Source organism: Ascaphus truei, chromosome 22 (assembly GCF_040206685.1).
Source record: "Ascaphus truei isolate aAscTru1 chromosome 22, aAscTru1.hap1, whole genome shotgun sequence".
In the NCBI taxonomy this organism is placed as follows: domain Eukaryota; kingdom Metazoa; phylum Chordata; class Amphibia; order Anura; family Ascaphidae; genus Ascaphus; species Ascaphus truei.
In genome coordinates, this window is record NC_134504.1 from 7,135,740 (window position 1) to 7,156,947 (window position 21,208).

The following is a 21,208-nucleotide window of genomic DNA, read 5'->3' on the forward strand; positions in this document are numbered from 1 at the left end:
CGATGAGCTTCCATACAGTATTCCTCCAGGTGGTTTCCTCATCTCTTGTTAGCATTGAAGGCTATGCCACCGATTCTTTCATTTCCTGTACCTCCTGTAATGTAACAGGTGTACTCTTTTGAGCTCAATGAGGGTTTCATCTTTTCTTCTTTCTTCCTTCATGCCAACAACATACCTGTGATGATTGGGGCAATGTGGCCAGTGTCGTAGAAATAAGTCCACCTACTTGAGGTCCAGGAAAGTAATGATGTTGACGTTTAGTCATGTAGCTATGGAGAGACGTACACAGGCAGACGGCTGAATACAAATCTGCTCTCTCATTCCCATACGTGGGTATATATCATCTAATGAGAGCCACATGTTGGAAATGACATACGCCAGCATTTACACATACCAGCAATATAATACATGCCTTCATTTAGGCATGTGGTCAGATCACTAGAGGTCACTCCTCCCCCCACCCCCCCATCCTCCTCAGCCCTACAACGGAAGTTTAGCCAGACAAAGAAAAAACAGCCTGCAAGGAAAATACGTTAACGCTTTACATGCCAGACTAACGTGAAAACCGGCATCCATTTTAGGTTAGGCCCATTTTACGAAACCGCGCCTATTAAAGGTTAAGCCCAGCCATTGCCCAGTTCAGATTGGTGCCCAGATTCTGGCATAGTGTTCCAATCCTATTGTGGCTAGAATGGCTGACTTTGGTGATACTGTGTGCTCCGTACCAGTTGTTTCCACCATGGATATATAATGTCATTTATTTGAATGGCTCCTTTGCGGGTTGAGTGGGTACTTTACTTAGCCTGCCAGCACACAAAGGAAACTGGGCCCAGCCCCAACTGACGCAGTTCCCAGTGGTCAGTTAGCATTTCTCACTCTGCTAATGCACTGTCACCTCCCATGGCCCTGATGTGGCCGACATAGCATCTGTGCACTTATTGGCCGGCAGCCCTCTTCCACAGTTTCAGATGGAGGGCGAGGTCTATGCAAACCCCTGCAGCTCTTGATTCCACAGTCCAACAAGAGTTCATCCTGACTTTAGTTAGTAGGTTTATCTCCAAGGTTTTTGCCGGAGACACCAAAGCGAGGCTCGGTCTAGTCGACAAGCGGGACATTTGAACTTGCTATTCTGCGAGTTTCATCCCTGGGGGACCAGAACCCTGCGGAAAGAGGAAGCTGACCTGGGTAAGCCTATTGAAGTGGGGTCCAGCACCTAATGAGCTTGGATTCCCCCCTGTAACCCCTGTTTTGGTGAGTTCTGATGTAATATTGTGTTGTGACTGTTGATTCCAGTCAAAATAAACTTGGTTTATTTAACTCCTTTATGTCTGGCCTTTGCCGGTGGAAATTGTCCTGGTCTCCCGTGACACTCCCATTTAATCTTTTAAAGTTTGCCTCCCAGTTCTTGCTTCACTAATATCCGGCATATTTTGATCGGTAGCCTGATATAGGATTAAATGACTGCTTTTGTTTAACCTTCTCCTCCGTGCCTTGTTCATGAATGTGGTCAAGCCCACTGACCATTTTGGCCTCCAGAGAATTAGGACCATTTGTTTTCAGGGTGTTCTGTATTTGGTGGTTGAGGCCTTACTTGCCTTGTCAGCATAATTTACAGGTTGGCAAGTACCTTTCCCACTTTCTTGAACACTCCATGCCACCTTCTTGCCACTTTGAGCAGTGAGATAAGGATTTGGGGGAAGCATTTAAATATATTATATCATGTCTTTATTTCCTTTATTTAAATTATACTTTATATTCTTTTGGGGTCACATGAACCCCCAAAACTGAGAAGAAGTTCTTCCTTTTGATTTTAGTGGTTATTTTGGTAATCCCATCTGCATGATCAACACAAACTGTGATCATGAAGAGTATTCCCTCCCCACTGTACAAATTGGGAGATGAGTCCAATAGATAGGGGTTCGAAAAGAATTGCCAAATGTACTTGGGAGGCTGCTGTATCTGGGAGAAATCACTCCCCAAAAGAAATCTGTATAAAAAAAACAAGAAAACAGCGTACCGCCCTAGTGCATTACAGATAACAAAGGATAATTTATTGATAAACAGAGAATGCCCACTTACAAAAAGAAATAAATTGAGATTCACATAAAGGTATCTTTATCCTGTATACGATACCACGGAGGAAACTGCCAGACCGCGGGGGGAGTCAGCGGGGGACCACCTCAAAAGCCTCTTGTGTTGATGCAGCTAAAGTGCGCAAAAGTCCTTGATATCATCCAGATATGGCTAGACCACTGATTAGAACAAGTACTTTTGTAAGCATTCTGTGAGCTGTTATTAGCCCCAAAGGATGTGAATTGAAAGTGGTTGGCTGGAATACAGAACCTCAGAAAATTCTGATATTTTTTATATGGATTGTGAAAATGTGGCAGAGGGGAAATCGTTAATATTTAACAGCACCATGAATGTGAGAGGGGAATGAAAGGGAGGAGTCAAATATTTCTTTACGGCAGCGTGCTTGTGAAATTGGATACATACAGTCAAAACTAGTAACAAGAAAGGCGACACACCCACACACACACACTGGAGTAATTGGGCTGGGTTTAGATACCCATGTAGTCTTCTCCCACCTACCTTTACACTATATATTTCTGTCTGGTTGGGTTGGTATAATTAACTCACTAGTTTGATAGACCAGGAGTTCCTTAACTTTATTTCCCATGGCCAATTTCAATGTTAATAATGATTTGGAGGACTTATATGTACACTAAGCTAATCAATGCAAATAATATACTGTATGTATCAAAAGTAATCCACTGTGAGCAGCCAGAAACAAATTGCAGGTCTTTGGGGACCACCACTAAATTCACTGGGGGCAATTGGATATACAGGGGCCACAATTTTAAAGCAAAGGGGGATAGAGTAAAGAGAATATTTTGTTAATTAAGTAGTGATAAAGTAAATTCTGCAAGACGTTTTTATTCGTAATTTGCTTTAAAAATTGAAAACATTTGAGTTCTCTCTCTTTTTTTTGTTGTTGTTAGAGAACGACCTGAATGAGGAGGAGAACGGAAGTTCTATGTCCAGAAGTTGTTTGATCCCCTGCAGCCCAGAAGTGCAAGAAAACAATGATTCCTTCCACATGTTGGACACGTGCAAAGAACCAGGGCCACATGATGGGGAATTTTCAGGCCTTGTACATTACACAGCACAGACTGACGCCAAATATGGTTCAAGCATAAGATATGAGAGAGATGCTAGAAGCCGCCGTGGTGCTCAACCTTTTGTCTGTTGTGAGTGTGGGAAAAGCTTATCACTGAATAGGGACTTGCGCACACACCTTTGTGTTCACACTAGCAAGCAATCCTTTACCTGTACAGACTGTGGGAAAAGATTTTTGCACAAGAGTTTGTTTCTCGCGCACCAGAGGATTCATACAGGGGAGAAACCTTTCACATGTACAGAGTGTGGGAAAAGTTTTTCACAGCGTAGCAACCTTCTCATACACCAGAGGATTCATACAGGGGAGAAACCTTTCACATGTACAGAGTGTGGGAAATGTTTTTCACAGAGCAGCAACCTTCTCATGCACCAGAGGATTCATACAGGGGAGAAACGTTTCACGTGTACAGAGTGTGGGGAACAATTCGATATCAGGAGCCAACTCCTCTCACACCAGAGGATTCATACAGGGCAGAAACCTTTCAAATGTACAGAGTGTGGGAAACGTTTTTCGCACAAGAGTGTCCTTCTTGTACACCAGAGGATTCATACAGGAGAGAAACCTTTCACATGTACAGAGTGTGGGAAAAGTTTTTCGCACAAGTGTGCCCTTCTCACACACAAGAGGATTCATACAGGGGAGAAACCTTTCACATGTACAGTGTGTGAGAAAAGGTTTTCATATAGGATCAGCCTGCTCAAACACGAAAAGATTCATACAGGGGAGAAACCTTTCACATGTACAGAATGTGGGAAAGAATTCGATATTAAGAGCCAACTCCTCTCACACCAGAGGATTCATACAGGGGAGAAACCTTTCACATGTACAGAATGTGGGAAAGAATTCGATATTAAGAGCCAACTCCTCTCACACCAGAAGATTCATACAGGGGAGAAACCTTTCACATGTACAGAATGTGGGAAACAATTCCGTCTTAATTTCAATTTATTTGCACACCAGAGGATTCATACAGGGGAGAAACCTTTCACATGTACAGAGTGTTGGAAAAGTTTCTCACAAAACAGTCACCTTCTCACACACCAGAGGATTCATACAGGGGAGAAACCTTTCACATGTACAGAGTGTGGGAAACAATTCAGTATTAAGAGCCAACTCCTCTCACACCAGAGGATTCATACAGGTGAGAAACCTTTCACATGTACAGAGTGTGGGAAAAGTTTTTCACAGAGCAGCTACCTTCTCATACACCAGAGGCTTCATACAGGGGAGAAACGTTTCACTTGTACAGAGTGTGGGAAAAGTTTTTCACAGAGCAGCTACCTTCTCATACACCAGAGGCTTCATACAGGGGAGAAAACTTTCACGTGTACAGAGTGTGGGAAACAATTCAATATTAAGAGCCAACTCCTCTCACACCAGAGGATTCATACAGGGGAGAAACTTTTCACATGTACAGAGTGTGAGAAAAGTTTTTCATATAGGAGCAGCCTGCTCAAACACCAGAGGATTCATACAGGGGAGAAACCTTTCACATGTACAGAATGTGGGAAACAATTCAGTGTTAATAGCAATTTCCTCGTACACCAGAGGATTCATACAGGAGAGAAACCTTTCACATGTACAGTGTGCGGGAAAAGTTTTTCACAGAGCAGTCACCTTCTCACACACCAGAGTATTCATACAGGGGAGAAGCCTTTCACATGTACAGAGTGTGGGAAACAATTCAAAGTTAAGAGCCAACTCCTCGTACACCAGAGGATTCATTCAGGGGAGAAACCTTTCACATGTACAGAGTGTAGGAAACGTTTTTCGCACAAGAGAGACCTTCTCGAGCACCAGATGAGGCACACAGGGAAGACACCTTTCACATGTACAGAGTGTGGGAAACCATTCTTTAGTAAGAGCAAACTCCTCAGACACCAGAGGGTTCATACAGGGGAGAAACCTTTTACCTGTACAGAGTGTGGGAAACAATTTAAAATTAAGAGCCATCTCGTCTCACACCAGAGGATTCATTCAGGAGAGAAACCTTTCATATGTACAGTGTGGGAAACAATTCCGTCATAAACACAACTTCCTCAAACACCAGAGTATTCATACGGGGAAGAAATCTTTCACATGTACGGTGTGAGAGAAACAATTCCATATAAAGAGCAGCCACCTCCCACACACTGTGAGAAAAGTTATTCACACAAGAACAGCTTTCTCGTACACAAGATGATTCGTACAGGGGAGAAACTTTTCACATGTACAGTGTGGGAAACAATTTTTTTTAATAGCGGCCTCCTCAACCACCACGAGTCATACAGCGGAGAAACCGTTTGCTTGTTCAGAGTAGTGTTGGGCAATACACTAGTAGCATAACAATACCGCAATATTAAAGTCTGGTAACTCACTACTGTCATGATAATTCTCACGGAAGACAAGATGAGTACACTGGGATCACAAACACCAGACAGAACAAAGAAGTCAAATAAACTGACCCATTTGCTATTTTAAGACTGATCTTCAGAATCTCTAAGAGCTGTGAACGGCATCAGCTTACATACTTTTCCGGCCTCCATCTGAAACCATGTTAGACTACGTGCCGACCAATCGCGGAAGAGATTACATTTCACCTAACCCAAATTAGATTATGGCCCAAGTCTCATTTGTGCAGTGGCCAGGTTGAGTATATTACCAGCCCACCACACAATGGAGCCTTCCAAATCACAACAGTAAAATACCCATTGGGAAATGAGCTGTATTACAGGGAAACATAATACACAGAGTGTCAGCCATTTTGGCTGCAATAAGATGGCCATGAGCCTAACACATAGGCAGCCATCTTGATGGGTAAGGGCAATCGGGGTTTAACTGTTAATATGAATTCCAGGCTGCCCCTACCAACACAATAAAACCATTACAATGTTAAATATTTTAATAATCAGGTACACATGTATGTCTTTTTTTTTATATAGCTCCATTAATGTACATAGCGCTTCACAGCAGTAATACACGTGACAATCGTAAATAATAAATAATACAAATATCAGATCATGGCAATAAGTGCTTCAGAGAAAAGTAACATTTAGGAAAAGGAGTCCCTGTTATGAAGAGTTTACAATGTAATTGGTAGGTAGGAAGAACGTACAGAGACAGTAGGAGGATGTTCTGGTATGGGCATCTGCAAGGGTCCAAGGTTTAAGTATGAGGTGTATAGTATCAGCCACGGAGTTACTTGTATGCTTCATTAAGCAGGTGGGTCTTAAAGATGGATAGAGAGGGTACTAGTCAGATATTGAGGGGAAGGGCATTCCAGAGGTGTGGGGCAGTCAGTGAGAAGGGTTTAAGGTGGGAGAGGGCTTTAGATACAAATGGGGTAGAGAGAAGACATCCTTGAGCGGAACGCAAGAGTCAGGATGGTGCATAGCGAGAAATTAGGGCTGAGATGTAAGGAGGGGCAGAGGAGGGTAAAGTTTTAAAAGTGAGGAGAATTGAGTGTGATGCGGGGTTTGATAGGAAGCCAGGAGAGGGATTTAAGCAGGGGGGACGCTAAAACAGATTTAGGAAAGAGTAGAGTGATTCTGGCAGCAGCGTTTAGGATCGATTGTAGGGTCGACAGGTGAGAGGCAGGAAGTCCGGACAGCAGGAGGTTACAGTAATCGAGACGGGAGAGAATGAGGGAGGGCCTGTCAGTTTTAGCAGTTAGCAGTCGAGCAACAGAGGAAAGGGCGTATCTTTTTGTAATATTGCAGAGGTAAAAGCTACAGATTTTAGATACCTTTTTGCATGTGAGAGAGGAGTCGAGTGTGACCCCTAGGCAGCGTGATGGTGCTACTAATGTGGAAGGAGGTAGTAGGGCCAGGTTTGGGATGAAATATGAGGAGCTCTGTTTTTGACATGTTAAGTGTAAGTCGGCGGAGGGCCATCCAGGATGATATAGCAGAGAGACATTCAGAAACTTTGGTCTATACAGCAGGTGTAAGGTCGGGTTGAAAGTAAATTTGTGTGTAGTCAGCATAGAGGTGATATTTGAACCCAAGAGATGTGATTAGGTCACCTTGAGAGAGTGCGAAAAGAGAGCCCAGGACAGCCCTGGGGTAACCCATAGAGAGATCGATAGAGGAGGGTTAACATACAGCTAAACCCCGTTATAACGCGGGTCTCGGGGTCCACCCCGAGACCACCGCGTTACTAACGGGGTCGCGAGAAAAAAAAATGGCCGCCGCGCTTTAGCGCATATTCATCCCGCGGGACAGGAGATGGGAGCGGGCATGTCCCTCCGCTCCCCGCTTCCCCCTGTCACCGCGGGACAGGCCGCGGGGCAGGAGATGGGAGCGGGGATGTCTCTCCTGTCCCCGCTTCCCCCTGTCACCTCGGAACAGGCCGCGGGGCAGGAGATGGGAGCGGGGATGTCCCTCCTGTCCCCGCTTCCCCCCTGTCACCTCGGGACAGGCCGCGGGGCAGGAGATGGGAGCGGGGATGTCCCTCCTGTCCCCGCTTCCCCCTGTCACCTCGGGACAGGCCGCGGGGCAGGAGATGGGAGCGGGGATGTCCCTCCTGTCCCCGCTTCCCCCTGTCACCTCGGGACAGGCCGCGGGGCAGGAGATGGGAGCGGGGATGTCCCTCCTGTCCCCGCTTCCCCCTGTCACCTCGGGACAGGCCGCGGGGCAGGAGATGGGAGCGGGGATGTCCCTCCTGTCCCCGCTTCCCCCTGTCACCTCGGGACAGGCCGCGGGGCAGGAGATGGGAGCGGGGATGTCCCTCCTGTCCCCGCTTCCCCCTGTCACCTCGGGACAGGCCGCGGGGCAGGAGATGGGAGCGGGGATGTCTCTCCTGTCCCCGCTTCCCCCTGTCACCTCGGGACAGGCCGCGGGGCAGGAGATGGGAGTGGGGATGTCCCCTCAGGTCGCCGCTTACCTCAGAACCATGCTGCCTGCATGGAGGTTGTAGCGGGGGGTTTCTTCTCCCCACCGCTGTCCCCGGTGCTCCCGCTGCCTGCGCGGGAGGAGGGGGGGGAGCGGGTGGTGGTGCTGGTCGCGGCCCGTCTGTGTAGAGTGAGAGAGTGTGTGTGTATGTATATATGGGAGAGAAAGTGTGTGTGTGTATATGGGTGTGTGAGTGTGGGTAAGTGTCTGAGTGTGTGTGTAAGTGTGTGTAAGTGTGTGTGAGTGTGTGTGAGTGTCTGTGAGTGTCTGTGAGTGTGTAAGTGTGTGTGAGTGTGTGTGAGTGTGTGTGAGTGTGTGTGAGTGTCTGTGAGTGTCTGTGAGTGTCTGTGAGTGTCTAAGTGTGTGTGAGTGTGTGTGAGTGTCTGAGTGTGTAAGTGTGTGTGAGTGTGTGTGAGTGTGTGTCTGTGAGTGTCTAAGTGTGTGTAAGTGTGTGTAAGTGTGTGTGAGTGTGTGTGAGTGTCTAAGTGTGTGTAAGTGTGTGTGTGTGTGTGTGTGTGTGTGTGTGAGTGTGTGTGAGTGTCTGTAAGTGTGCGTAAGTGTGCGTGAGTGTGCGTAAGTGTGTGTGAGTGTGCGTGAGTGTGGTCAGTGTGTGTGCAGTGTGTCAGTGTGAGCAATGAGCAGTGTGTGTGCAGTGTGCAGTGTGTGTGCAGTGTGGCAGTGAGCAATGAGCAGTGTGTGTGCAGTGAGTGTGTGCAGTGTGTCAGTGTGAGCAATGAGCAGTGTGTGTGCAGTGTGCAGTGTGTGTGCAGTGTGGCAGTGTGAGCAATGAGCAGTGTGTGTGCAGTGAGTGTGTGCAGTGTGCAAAAAAAAAAATGTAAAAAAATTTTTTTTAAAAAAATTTTTTTTTTTTTTTTTTTTTTTAAAAAAAAACGGGAGCCACGGGAAAACCGCGTTATAACCGAATCGCGGTATAACGAGGCGCGTTATAACGGGGTTTAGCTGTACTTAACTCCTCTTACATTCACAGCCTCCATATGTTATGATGGGCAAGGAAAAAACGGAAAGGTATGGAGCACTACTCAGACAAAAAGGAACACTGGGACCCGACTGGTAGAAAAAAAAAGAAAAAGCTTTTAATAGAACACAGACATATTAAGAAATGAAAAACATCCAATAAAGGACCTCCCACATGTGTCACACAGCTATGGTACGTTCTCAAGAAGTATAGAACAGACACTGAGTGGATATAGCGCCCACATACTGTATGACATCATAAATCATTCGTTAGTAAGATCCAAAACATGGGTGTAGAGAATTATTTCATTGATTAAATGAATAACATGCGTATGAGAGACAGTTATAACATCACAATAAATGTGTAATGTATATGATTCACTGATTACTACGAAATGTCTGGACCGCGTATACACTTTGCGATATAGCTAAAGAAATTGAATAATTTGGATTGAAATTATGATTAAAGATTCCTGGAGAGTCCAAAGGAAATCAGATGGTTTGTTGCACCTCTGAGGCTCTGACACACAGAGCATGAAAAAGGCAACAATGTCTTGATATTGTGGCTGCAAAAGAGAAACATGGTACTGTGACCAGTAGTATAGTATAACATTAGAGCTATATAACGAAAATGTAAATGTGGCAATGAACTCAGACATATTATGTATCCAGAACAAATACATATGAATAAAATTAGAACAGCATTTGCCAAAAGATATAGCCAAGTACTACTATGTTATCGAAGAGTGGATGTGGCAACGTTATAATAAGTACTTTAGGTCCCATTCTGCATTTAGACCCTTGGGTATAAGAGTATCCATAGTGAAGATCCAATAAGCTTCTCATTGGAAGATTAGTCCTATTACCTCCCCTGGGGGTGTATATCTAAATGTTTTACAGCAGTACATCTACAGTTCTTAAGAGTACACAGGTGATATATGGCACTCCAGTGTTGAAGCACCTCAGAAAATAAGATAGGACAAGGACCCTAGCTGTGGAGGTCGAGGAGAGGGGGGGGGACAACGCCCCCCCCCCTTTCCCCCGCTCTCTACCCCATCTTTCCCTTTTCTGTTTCCATACTCACGTCACCCCGGCAGACCCCTCAGGGTCAGGGGGACGTTGAGGCTTTACTCCCAATACCAACCAAAAAGTGAAAAAACACGTATTAGGCCACAGTAATTTATTCTATGTACCTGAAAGTCTGTGAAATGTACTAATGCCTATTAAAAAAATTTGAAACAAAAAAAAAAGAGTACACAGGTGATTTTAATGAGTCTAATGTACACAATAGTCTAACCCACCACACAAATAAAACCAGAGGAGACTTGAGTATATATTTCTCATGGGAGACCAGGCATTTACACCTTTTTACCAGGATCATACATTGAGCAAAACATGTAAAGTGAAATAAATTGTAAATGTATTCGCATTAAAAGGCATACACAAAATGATACACAAAATATATAAAGAAAAGACACTTACTTGGAAACTGGGGTAAAAAACTAGACTTTCCTAGATACTGTGCACTCTATAACAGAGTTTACCTTGACCGGGACTTCGCTCCAAACGTCCTGAAACTACAATTGGCTTGAAATCCCAGCCGCAACCGCTACGTTCATTTATGAGAACTTGGCCGCACAAACCTGGACTTAGAAAATATTCCAAGTAGATTTTTGTGAAGCCTTTGTGACTAGAGCCTATCTCTCCCCGTGTAGTATGCGATTTATGACTTGAGGTGTTAAATAGTCCCTGAATGTTAGTGATGTAAGTGTGTGTGTGTATGTATTTTTAAATATAAATAAATAAAGCGCCCACCGTGTATACAGCGCTTTACAAAAGGTGTGTGTGTGGAGTGGGAGTGTATATCAATGGTGTGGGTTGGTGTGGAAATGTAACAGGTTATAAACCAAAACAAGGGCTCCAGCACACATTGATTAATAGAGAAAACGAAAGAGTCACGGAATAAGCCAAAAATGTAATAGCGGTAATAATAGAACAATAGGTATCACACAAATATGGAAATGCTACACGACTATAAATGTAGAATATATGGATCTTAAAAAGCACAAGAGTAGGGGGGAGAGACACAGGGAAGGGGAGCGGGGGAAAAACTAAAGGAAAAACTGCAAATAAACATAGAATAAGACAATGGGGGAGGGTAAGAGGGGCAACGTTTCAGGGTAACAACCCTTTCCTCAGGCCCGTTCCCTTGGGTCCAACGGAACCACAAGGTACTTCCCTTAACCCTATCCCCCCCTACAAGACACAAAGTAGCCAAATAAGAATTAGCTCAGAATCAAGCCCTGGTCAAAAGTCCACAGTATATGCAAGAGTGTATACAAACTCAAACCGTCCTTTAAGTGGGATAATCAGGCTTCTGTCCTCTCTCTCTCTCAGATTCAAAGGTGGCTGGGTGTTGCATTACTAAAAGTGTGTGTAGATACTATGCGGTCCCTATTGGTATATAGGGAAGGAATTACAGAGTATTTGTATGTGTAAGAGACAGCTGTATGTGCATACATATAGCGCTTATATATAGACATGGCCTTTAGCACTCATGGGAAGAGAGTTCTCTCGTGTCAGTAGTGACTCATAAAACTGCGGTCTCGGTTTAGGCCACCGCTAAGTGTCCCGAATACTTCCTGCTTGTCACAACACCTACTGCCTGTACTCAGCATTCAGAACACAGAGGGGGGAAATAAAAGGATTACTCAATACCAGACACCTTCACAGCAGACAAGGCCACTTTCATGATTGCTGTGAGCTGAAGCTGTCCTTATGCTGCTGAAGTTGTGCTTGGAATTGTATTTGCTTGTCTTCTGCTTGACATTCTGGGTGACATCTGGGAAGCCACCGGAAAGCAGACGATACAGAGACGCAGAAGCAGCTGTGAAGGACACCTCAAAGAAATCCTGAAAGTCCAAGACAAAGGGACAGACGTGGTGGTGTGCTGGGTCCGAGAGTAGTAACATCAGGCTGGAAAGCTATTCACTTATGCATTTGTGAATGCATCCATTTGTAATTTTTCTATTGTTATTAAAATGTTATTATGCCATGTACCCTTTCTTTTCCTACCCTTAAGTACACCACTGGTTGCTGCTGAAGGGTACACCCCATCTCCAGTGTGATCAACACATGTAAGTGTATGTTGTCCCTCTTTCAGCAGTGATTTGGATATCTGCAAGCAATAATTATTTGTAGAGTGGTTTTGGGCAGATTACATTATGGTCTTTGCTATCTCCTTAAGAGTAGCACAACCATATTTGTCAGTTTACCAATACCTCTTTTTTGTTTGTGTTTTTCTTTCCTCATGTACACCTGTTTTGGGTCGATGGACAGAGTCTATGCGCTGGAGGACTTCCCCTTGGACTCTAGCAGCAGGACTCGGTAGACATTGTAATGTCCTTTAAATTATCATTTATTGTATCTTGGTCATTGGTTGGTGCTATTTTTCTGTTTTTCTAAGTGTCCCGAACAGTTGAATACACTTGTATTCATGCAGCTGTCTCTCTTTCGGTGTTCTAAGATTACCTTTGAGTATGGCCACAGAGTCAGAGAAATGTTCGTCGACAGGACTATCTCTTGTCCGCGTGTGATGCTGTGGCAATGCAGATTCATTCTCTTGTTTAGCCCCTGCTCTGTCTCACCTATGTAGCAGCAGCCCCCTGGGCATTTCATGCACATGGTGAGGTACACGACATTGCTGGAGGAACAGGTGAACCTTCCTCTGATTTTGTACTCCAGATTCCTGTGCTGTATTTGTATTGTGCCCGCTGTGTGGAGCATTGCGCAGGTTTTGCATCTTGCGTCCTGGCATGGTCTTGTCCCGCATTCCGTTGTACTCTTAAGCCCCTACGAGAACCGTAACAGCGTATGTATAAGCCCCCTTGGCCCTGTCTCTCCCCCCCCTCCTCCCTGTGTGCATGTGCTGTCTTTCCCCCCCTCCTCTCCACTATGTGCATGTGCAGTCTCCCCCCCCTCCTCCTCCTCCGTGTGCATGTGCATGTGCAGTCTCCCCCCCTCCTCCTCCTCCCTGTGTGCATGTGCTGTCTCTCCCGCCCTCCTCCTCCCTGTGTGCATGTGCTGTCTCGCCCCCCTCCTCCTCCCTGTGTGCATGTGCTGTCTCTCCCCCCTCCTCCTCCCCTGTGTGCATGTGCTGTCTCTTCCCCCTCCTTCTCCTTGTGTGCATGTGCCGTCTCTCCCCCCTCCTCCTCCTTGTGTGCATGTGCTGTCTCTCCCCCCTCCTCCTCGTGTGCATGTGCTGTCTCTCCCACCCTCCTCCCACTCATGTGCATGTGCTGTCTCTCCCCCCTCCTCCTCCCTGTGTGCATGTGCTGTCTCTCCCCCCTCCTCCTCCCCCGTGTGCATGTGCTGTCTCTCCCCCTCCTCCTCCCCACTGTGTGCATGTGCTGTCTCTCCCCCCTCCTCCTCCCCCCTGTGTGCATGTGCTGTCTCTCCACCCTCCTCCTCCCCCCTGTGTGCATGTGCTGTCTCTCCCCCCTCCTCCTCCCCCGGTGTGCATGTGCTGTCTCCCCCCCCTCCTCCTCCCTGTGTGCATGTGCTGTTTCTCCCCCCTGTGTGCATGTGCTGTCTCTGCCCCATCCCCGTGTGCATGTGCTCTCTCCCCCCTCCCCGTGTGCATGTGCAGTCTCTCCCCCCTCCCCGTGTGCATGTTCAGTCTCTCCCCCCCTCCCTGTGTGCATGTGCAGTCCCTCCCCCCGTGTGCATGTGCTGTCTTTTCCCCCCTCCCCCCGTGTGCATGTGCAGTCTCTCCCCCCCTCCCCCTGTGTGCATGTGCTGTCTCTCCCCCCCTCCCCCTGTGTGCATGTGCAGTCTCTCCCCCCTCCCCCTGTGTGCATGTGCAGTCTCTCCCCCCCTCCCCCTGTGTGCATGTGCAGTCTCTCCCCCCCTCCCCGTGTGCATGTGCAGTCTCTCCCCCTCCCCCTGTGTGCATGTGCTGTCTCTCCCCCCTCCCCCTGTGTGCATGTGCAGTCTCTCCCCCCTCCCCCTGTGTGCATGTGCAGTTTCTCCCCCTCCCCCTGTGTGCATGTGCAGTTTCTCCCCCCTCCCCGTGTGCATGTGCAGTCTATCCTCCCCTCCCCCCGTGTGCATGTGCAGTCTACCCCCCTCCCCCTGTGTGCATGTGCAGTCTATCCCCCCTCCCCGTGTGAATGTGCAGTCTCTCCCCCCTCCCCGTGTGCATGTGCTGTCTCTCCCCCCTCCCCGTGTGCATGTGCTGTCTTTCCCCCCTCCCCCTGTGTGCATGTGCTCTCTCCCCCCCTCCCCCTTTGTGCATGTGCTGTCTCTCCCCCCCTCCCCCTGTGTGCATGTGCTGTCTCTCCCCCCTCCCCCTGTGTGCATGTGCTGTCTCTTCCCCCTCCCCTTGTGTGCATATGCTGTCTCTCCCCCCTCCCCGTGTGCATGTGCTGTCTCTCCCCCCTCCCCGTGTGCATGTGCTGTCTCTTCCCCCCTCCCCCAGTGTGCATGTGCAGTCTCCCCCCTCCCTCCGTGTGCATGTGCAGTCTCCCCCTCCCCCCGTGTGCATGTGCTGTCTCTCCCCCCTCCCCCCGTGTGCATGTGCTGTCTCTCCCCCCTCCCCCTGTGTGCATGTGCTGTCTCTCCCCCCTCCCCCTTTATGCATGTGCTGTCTCTCCCCCCCTCCACCTGTGTGCATGTGCTGTCTCTCCCCCCCTCCCCCTGTGTGCATGTGCAGTCTCTCCCCCCTCCCTGTGTGCATGTGCAGTCTCTCTCCCCATCCCTGTGTGCATGTGCAGTCTGTCCCCCACTCCCCCTGTGTGCATGTGCAGTCTCTCCCCACCTCCCCCCGTGTGCATGTGCAGTCTCTCCCCCCATCCCTGTGTGCATGTGCAGTCTCTTCCCCCCTCCCTGTGGGGAAGTGCAGTCTCTCCCCCCCATCCCTGTGTGCATGTGCAGTCTCTTCCCCCCTCTCTGTGGGGAAGTGCAGTCTCTCCCCCCCATCCCTGTGTGCATGTGCTGTCTCTCTCCCCCTGTGTGCATGTGCAGTCTCTCCCCCCGTGTACATGTGCTGTCTCTCCCCCCTCCCAACCGTGTGCATGTGCAGTCTCTCCCCCCCACCCCCCATGTACATGTGCAGTCTCTCCCTCCCTCCCCCCGTGTGCATGTGCAGTCTCCCCCCCTTACCCTGTGTGCATGTGCAGTCTCTCCCCCCCTCCCCTTGTGCATGTGCAGTCTCTCCCCCCTCCCCGTGTGCATATGCAGTCTCTCCCCCCTCCCCCTGTGTGCATGTGCAGTCTTTCCCCCCTCCCCGTGTGCATGTGCAGTCTCTCCCCCCTCCCCCTGTGTGCATGTGCAGTCTCTCCCCCTCCCCGTGTGCATGTGCAGTCTCTCCCCCCTCCCCGTGTGCATGTGCAGTCTCTCCCCCCCTCCCCATGTGCATGTACAGTCTCTCCCCCCCTCCCCGTGTGCATGTGCAGTCTCTCCCCCCCTCCCCATGTGCATGTACAGTCTCTCCCCCCCTCCCCGTGTGCATGTGCAGTCTCTCCCCCTTCCCTGTGTGCATGTGCAGTCTCTCCCCCCCTCCCTGTGTGCATGTGCTGTCTCTCCCCCCTCCCCCTGTGTGCATGTGCAGTCTCTCCCCCCTCCCCCTGTGTGCATGTGCAGTTTCTCCCCCTCCCCCTGTGTGCATGTGCAGTTTCTCCCCCCTCCCCGTGTGCATGTGCAGTCTATCCCCCCTCCCCGTGTGAATGTGCAGTCTCTCCCCCCTCCCCCTGTGTGCATGTGCTGTCTCTCCCCCCTCCCCGTGTGCATGTGCTGTCTTTCCCCCTCCCCCTGTGTGCATGTGCTGTCTCTCCCCCCTCCCCCTTTGTGCATGTGCTGTCTCTCCCCCCCTCCCCCTGTGTGCATGTGCTGTCTCTCCCCCCTCCCCCTGTGTGCATGTGCTGTCTCTCCCCCCTCCCCCTGTGTGCATGTGCTGTCTCTTCCCCCTCCCCCTGTGTGCATATGCTGTCTCTCCCCCCTCCCCGTGTGCATGTGCTGTCTCTCCCCCCTCCCCGTGTGCATGTGCTGTCTCTTCCCCCCTCCCCCTGTGTGCATGTGCAGTCTCCCCCCTCCCTCCGTGTGCATGTGCAGTCTCCCCCTCCCCCGTGTGCATGTGCTGTCTCTCCCCCCTCCCCCCGTGTGCATGTGCTGTCTCTCCCCCCTCCCCCTGTGTGCATGTGCTGTCTCTTCCCCCTCCCCCTGTGTGCATATGCTGTCTCTCCCCCCTCCCCGTGTGCATGTGCTGTCTCTCCCCCCTCCCCGTGTGCATGTGCTGTCTCTTCCCCCCTCCCCCTGTGTGCATGTGCAGTCTCCCCCCTCCCTCCGTGTGCATGTGCAGTCTCCCCCTCCCCCGTGTGCATGTGCTGTCTCTCCCCCCTCCCCCCGTGTGCATGTGCTGTCTCTCCCCCCTCCCCCTGTGTGCATGTGCTGTCTCTCCCCCCTCCCCCTTTATGCATGTGCTGTCTCTCCCCCCCTCCCCGTGTGCATGTGCAGTCTGTCCCCCACTCCCCCTGTGTGCATGTGCAGTCTCTCCCCCCTCCCCCCGTGTGCATGTGCAGTCTCTCCCCACCTCCTCCCGTGTGCATGTGCAGTCTCTCCCCCCATCCCTGTGTGCATGTGCAGTCTCTTCCCCCCTCCCTGTGGGGAAGTGCAGTCTCTCCCCCCCATCCCTGTGTGCATGTGCAGTCTCTTCCCCTCTCCCTGTGGGGAAGTGCAGTCTCTCTCCCCCATCCCTGTGTGCATGTGCTGTCTCTCTCCCCCTGTGTGCATGTGCAGTCTCTCCCCCCGTGTACATGTGCTGTCTCTCCCCCCCTCCCTGTGTGCATGTGCTGTCTCTCCCCCCTCCCAACCGTGTGCATGTGCAGTCTCTCCCCCCCACCCCCCATGTGCATGTGCAGTCTCTCCCTCCCTCCCCTAATGTGTGCATGTGCAGTCTCTCCCCACCTCCCCCGTGTGCATGTGCAGTCTCCCCCCTCTCCCCCCGTGTGCATGTGCAGCCTCCCCCCCCCTTACCCGTGTGCATGTGCAGTCTCTACCCCCTCCCCGTGTACATGTGCAGTCTCTCCCCCCTCCCCCTGTGTGCATGTGCAGTCTTTCCCCCCTCCCCGTGTGCATGTGCAGTCTCTCCCCCCTCCCCCTGTGTGCATGTGCAGTCTCTCCCCCTCCCCGTGTGCATGTGCAGTCTCTCCCCCCTCCCCGTGTGCATGTGCAGTCTCTCCCCCCTCCCCATGTGCATGTGCAGTCTCTCCCCCCCTCCCCGTGTGCATGTGCAGTCTCTCCCCCCCTCCCCGTGTGCATGTGCAGTCTCTCCCCCTTCCCCCTGTGTGCATGTGCAGTCTCTCCCCCTTCCCTGTGTGCATGTGCAGTCTCTCCACCCCTCCCTGTGTGCATGTGCAGTCTCTCCCCCCCTCCCTGTGTGCATGTGCAGTCTCTCCACCCCTCCCTGTGTGCATGTGCAGTCTCTCCACCCCTCCCTGTGTGCATGTGCAGTCTCTTCCCCCCTCCCCCCGTGTGCATGTGCAGTCTCCCCCCTCCCCCGTGTGCAGTCTCCCCCCCTCCCCCCGTGTGCAGTCTCCCCCCCTCCCCCCGTGTGCAGTCTCCCCCGCTCCCCCCGTGTGCAGTCTCCCCCGTGTGCGTGTGCAGTTTCCCCCCCCCCTCGCCCCGTGTGCGTGTGCAGTTTCCCCCCTCGCCCCGTGTGCGTGTGTATTCTCCCTCCCTCCCCCCGTGATGTGCAGTCTCCCCCCTCCCCCTGTGTGCGTGTGCAGTCTCCCCCCTCCCCCTGTGTGCGTGTGCAGTCTCTCCCCCCCTCCCCCTGTGTGCGTGTGCAGTCTCCCCCCTCCCCCTGTGTGCGTGTGCGTGTGCAGTCTCTCCCCCCCTCCCCCTGTGTGCATGTGCAGTCTCTCCCCCCTCCCGCTGTGTGCATGTGCAGTCTCTCCCCCCTCCCCCCGTGTGCATGTGCAGTCTCTCCCCCCTCCCCCCGTGTGCATGTGCAGTCTCTCCCCCCTCCCCCCGTGTGCATGTGCAGTCTCCCCCCTCTCCCCGTGTGCATGTGCAGTCTCTCCCCCCTCCCCCTGTGTGCATGTGCAGTCTCTCCCCCCTCCCCCCGTGTGCATGTGCAGTCTCTCCCCCCTCCCCCCTCCCCCCGTGTGCATGTGCAGTCTCTCCCCCCGTGTGCATGTGCAGTCTCCCCCCTCTCCCTGTGTGCATGTGCAGTCTCTCCCCCCTCCCGCTGTGTGCATGTGCAGTCTCTCCCCCCTCCCGCTGTGTGCATGTGCAGTCTCTCCCCCCTCCCCCCGTGTGCATGTGCAGTCTCTCCCCCCTCCCCCTGTGTGCATGTGCAGTCTCTCCCCCCTCCCCCCGTGTGCATGTGCAGTCTCTCCCCCCTCCCCCCGTGTGCATGTGCAGTCTCTCCCCCCTCCCCCGTGTGCATGTGCAGTCTCTCCCCCCTCCCCCTGTGTGCATGTGCAGTCTCTCCCCCCTCCCCCTGTGTGCATGTGCAGTCTCTCCCGCCCTCCATGAGTGTGACTGGGAGAGAGGGGGGAGGGGGCCTCTGGCAGTGTGTGAGGGGAGCAGAGGTAGCTCTGTGTGCAATGTGCCCGGGGGCAGCGCGCGGGCAGCGGGGTATATGAATGGTGAGTATGCACTGCCGGGTTATGGCGCGGTGACTGTCCTGCTCACGGCCGGGGGGAGAGACAAAGGGGGAGAGAGAGCCGGGCCCCATATCCCGGACCCCATATCCCGGGCTCCATATCCCGGGCCCAGCGGCTGCGGGGGGAGGGGCGGCCTGTGCTGGGAGTCGGGCTGCGGCCCTGTGTGTGCTGCTGGGACCCCGCTACATCCGGGGATTTATCAGGCTGCGGATCCCCAGACCCCCCCCCCCCCCCCCGCTGATGTGGGTCACGCGCCCGCCTGATGATTCAATGTTAATGTTTAAATGATAAGTTTTCTCTGCCACAGCAGCTTGGGAATGCATGTAAGGTTTGCTTAATCCTCCCCCATCCCCTGGTTGTGTGTTATTGTGTGTGTGTTATTGTGTGTGTGTGTGTGTGTTATTGTGTGTGTGTGTGTGTGTGTGTGTGTGTGTGTGTGTGTGTGTGTGTGTGTGTGTGTGTGTGTGTGTGTGTGTGTGTGTGTTATTGTTTGTGTGTGTGTGTGTGTGTGTGTGTTATTGTTTGTGTGTGTGTGTGTGTGTGTGTGTGTGTTATTGTGTGTGTGTTAGTGTGTGTGTGTGTGTGTGTTAGTTATTGTGTGTGTTATTGTGTGTGTGTGTGTTATTGTGTGTGTGTTATTGTGTGTGTGTGTGTGTGTGTGTGTGTGTGTGTGTGTGTGTGTGTGTGTGTGTGTTATTGTTTGTGTGTGTGTGTGTGTTATTGTGTGCAAATGACAGTACACACAGTGTGCCCCAGTGCTGCTGGGTGCAGAGGTCTGATCTCTAGGGATAAAAGTAACCCCCTGTTTAATTCAGACCCGGCTCTGGTGTAAAAATACCAATGTGTATATTTCCTTCTCTAGCATTTATTTGGCTGACAAGGCATTACAATACAGAGTAGTATAATACTACTATAAGGGAATGAATACATGAGGCACAACGTATGCATCATAAGAACAGAGAACCTGCCCGCGAGTTACCATATAATATATCTGCATAGTATTATCCTGACACCCCATCATAAAACAGATCAGAGAGTTTCACCATTGGCTAGGAATGAGGGGTTACAATAATAACAGCTCGTTGTGCGCACAGACTACAAATTGCTTATCGGCGTCTTCTAATTTCCCTAAATGCTTTTCTCCACTTCTTAGTCCAATGTACCAGCAGTGAAGCAGTTAACCAAGTCTGGGAAAGGCTCCTGCATTCCTGTGCTGTGGGAATTAAACATCTCAAATGGCTCTTTTTTTTTTTTTTGTTATGTTTTTTTTTTTTACTTCTACCAAACCAATAGATATCGTGATATATTTCCTAATATCGTTACCATGGTGGAAATGTTGATATTGTCACGGGGTACCAGTACTTTTAACACATTTTTTCCCACCAGGATCATTATCGCCAGACAGGACACAATAGTTGAATAAACACAGATTATTCTGGCATGGCAGCAAACAGACAGAATCACAATATACACTTGCGGTCTGGGGGGGGGGGGGGAGTCACTAGCCTCAACTAGGTGCAGGAGCCTGCCTTGGGTTGGCTTATTCTGCCCGCTTCTTGTCCCGTCCGCAGTGCTCGCTCAGCGCTATCCAGCGCAAAGCACTTTTGAATCTCCCGCTCAGCTGTGTCTCCGTCAAACTCCACCGTGCTCCGCTGGCAGCTTCGCCGCCAAGATCAGCGCTGGTGTACGCTCTTTTACACAATGCACCTTTGAAAAGCCCGCCAGCGCGTCTCCGATCGCCTCCAGAGATGGTCTGTTTCCACTAGCACTGGGGTTTACAGGGGGGGGGGGGCTGCTGTGTGTTGTGTATGTCTTCTATGTGTGTTTTGTGAGTGTAGAGGGTGGAGGAGGGTTGCCGAGTGTGTTTGTGTATATAGAGGTGGGGGGGGGGGGGTGGGGGTTGCAGAGTTTGTGTTTGTGTGTATAGAGGGGGAACGGGACTGCAGTGTGTGTGTGTGTGTATAGAGGGGGCTGTGTGTACATACAATTTCATTTTAATAAACACGTGCAGTAAAAGCAAAATAATTAGACGATCATGCTGATAAAAATCAATATGACTACAAAAGTGTCTATTTTTTTAACAAAAATGTTAAAAAAATAAAGCCTACGTTTAGCTGATAATAGAAATAATCGCCACAGAAAAGGGCATTACTGGCCAATAATGCCCTGGCTGGGTTACCTCGGCTTCGCCTCGGGCCTTCAACTCTTCCAGCCAGGGCATTATTGGCCAGTAATGCCCTGTTCTTCAGGGATTATTACTTAAATATCACGATGGCACAGTCTCCCGGTGTGTCGATCTGGGAGATTAGCTGTTGTTGCAATATTTTGGGGGTAATGAACCAGAAGAAAAAGAACTCGGTTAGAATAGCACTCATTAACTATATAATGATGAATGTATTGACTTTAAATAATTTTGAATGGGTTTAATATTAAAATATATGGGTGCAAAGAAAGGAGTAAAAATTGATCATGACACAATCTGTCAAATGACTCGGATTGGGTCTTTAGTACCG

The 21,208-nt window shown here is 50.5% G+C and overlaps 2 protein-coding genes across 3 annotated transcripts in view; one reads left to right on the top strand and one right to left on the bottom strand.

Annotated features, from left to right (window-relative positions):
- Positions 1–21,208, bottom strand: part of LOC142472708 (uncharacterized) — a 201,745-nt gene that overhangs the window by 74,424 nt on the left and 106,113 nt on the right. The gene's annotated exons all lie outside the window — the stretch shown is intronic.
- LOC142472711 (uncharacterized) overlaps positions 1–21,208 on the top strand; it is a 34,166-nt gene that overhangs the window by 1,867 nt on the left and 11,091 nt on the right. Inside the window, exon 3 of one of the 2 annotated variants that reach the window (XM_075579842.1) lies at positions 3,003–5,178. In XM_075579842.1, coding sequence (XP_075435957.1) covers positions 3,003–5,178 — 2,176 coding nt within the window. Of the gene's footprint in view, positions 1–3,002; positions 5,179–18,534; positions 18,678–21,208 lie in introns of those variants that run through there. The other variant, XM_075579841.1, reaches the window with a different exon arrangement.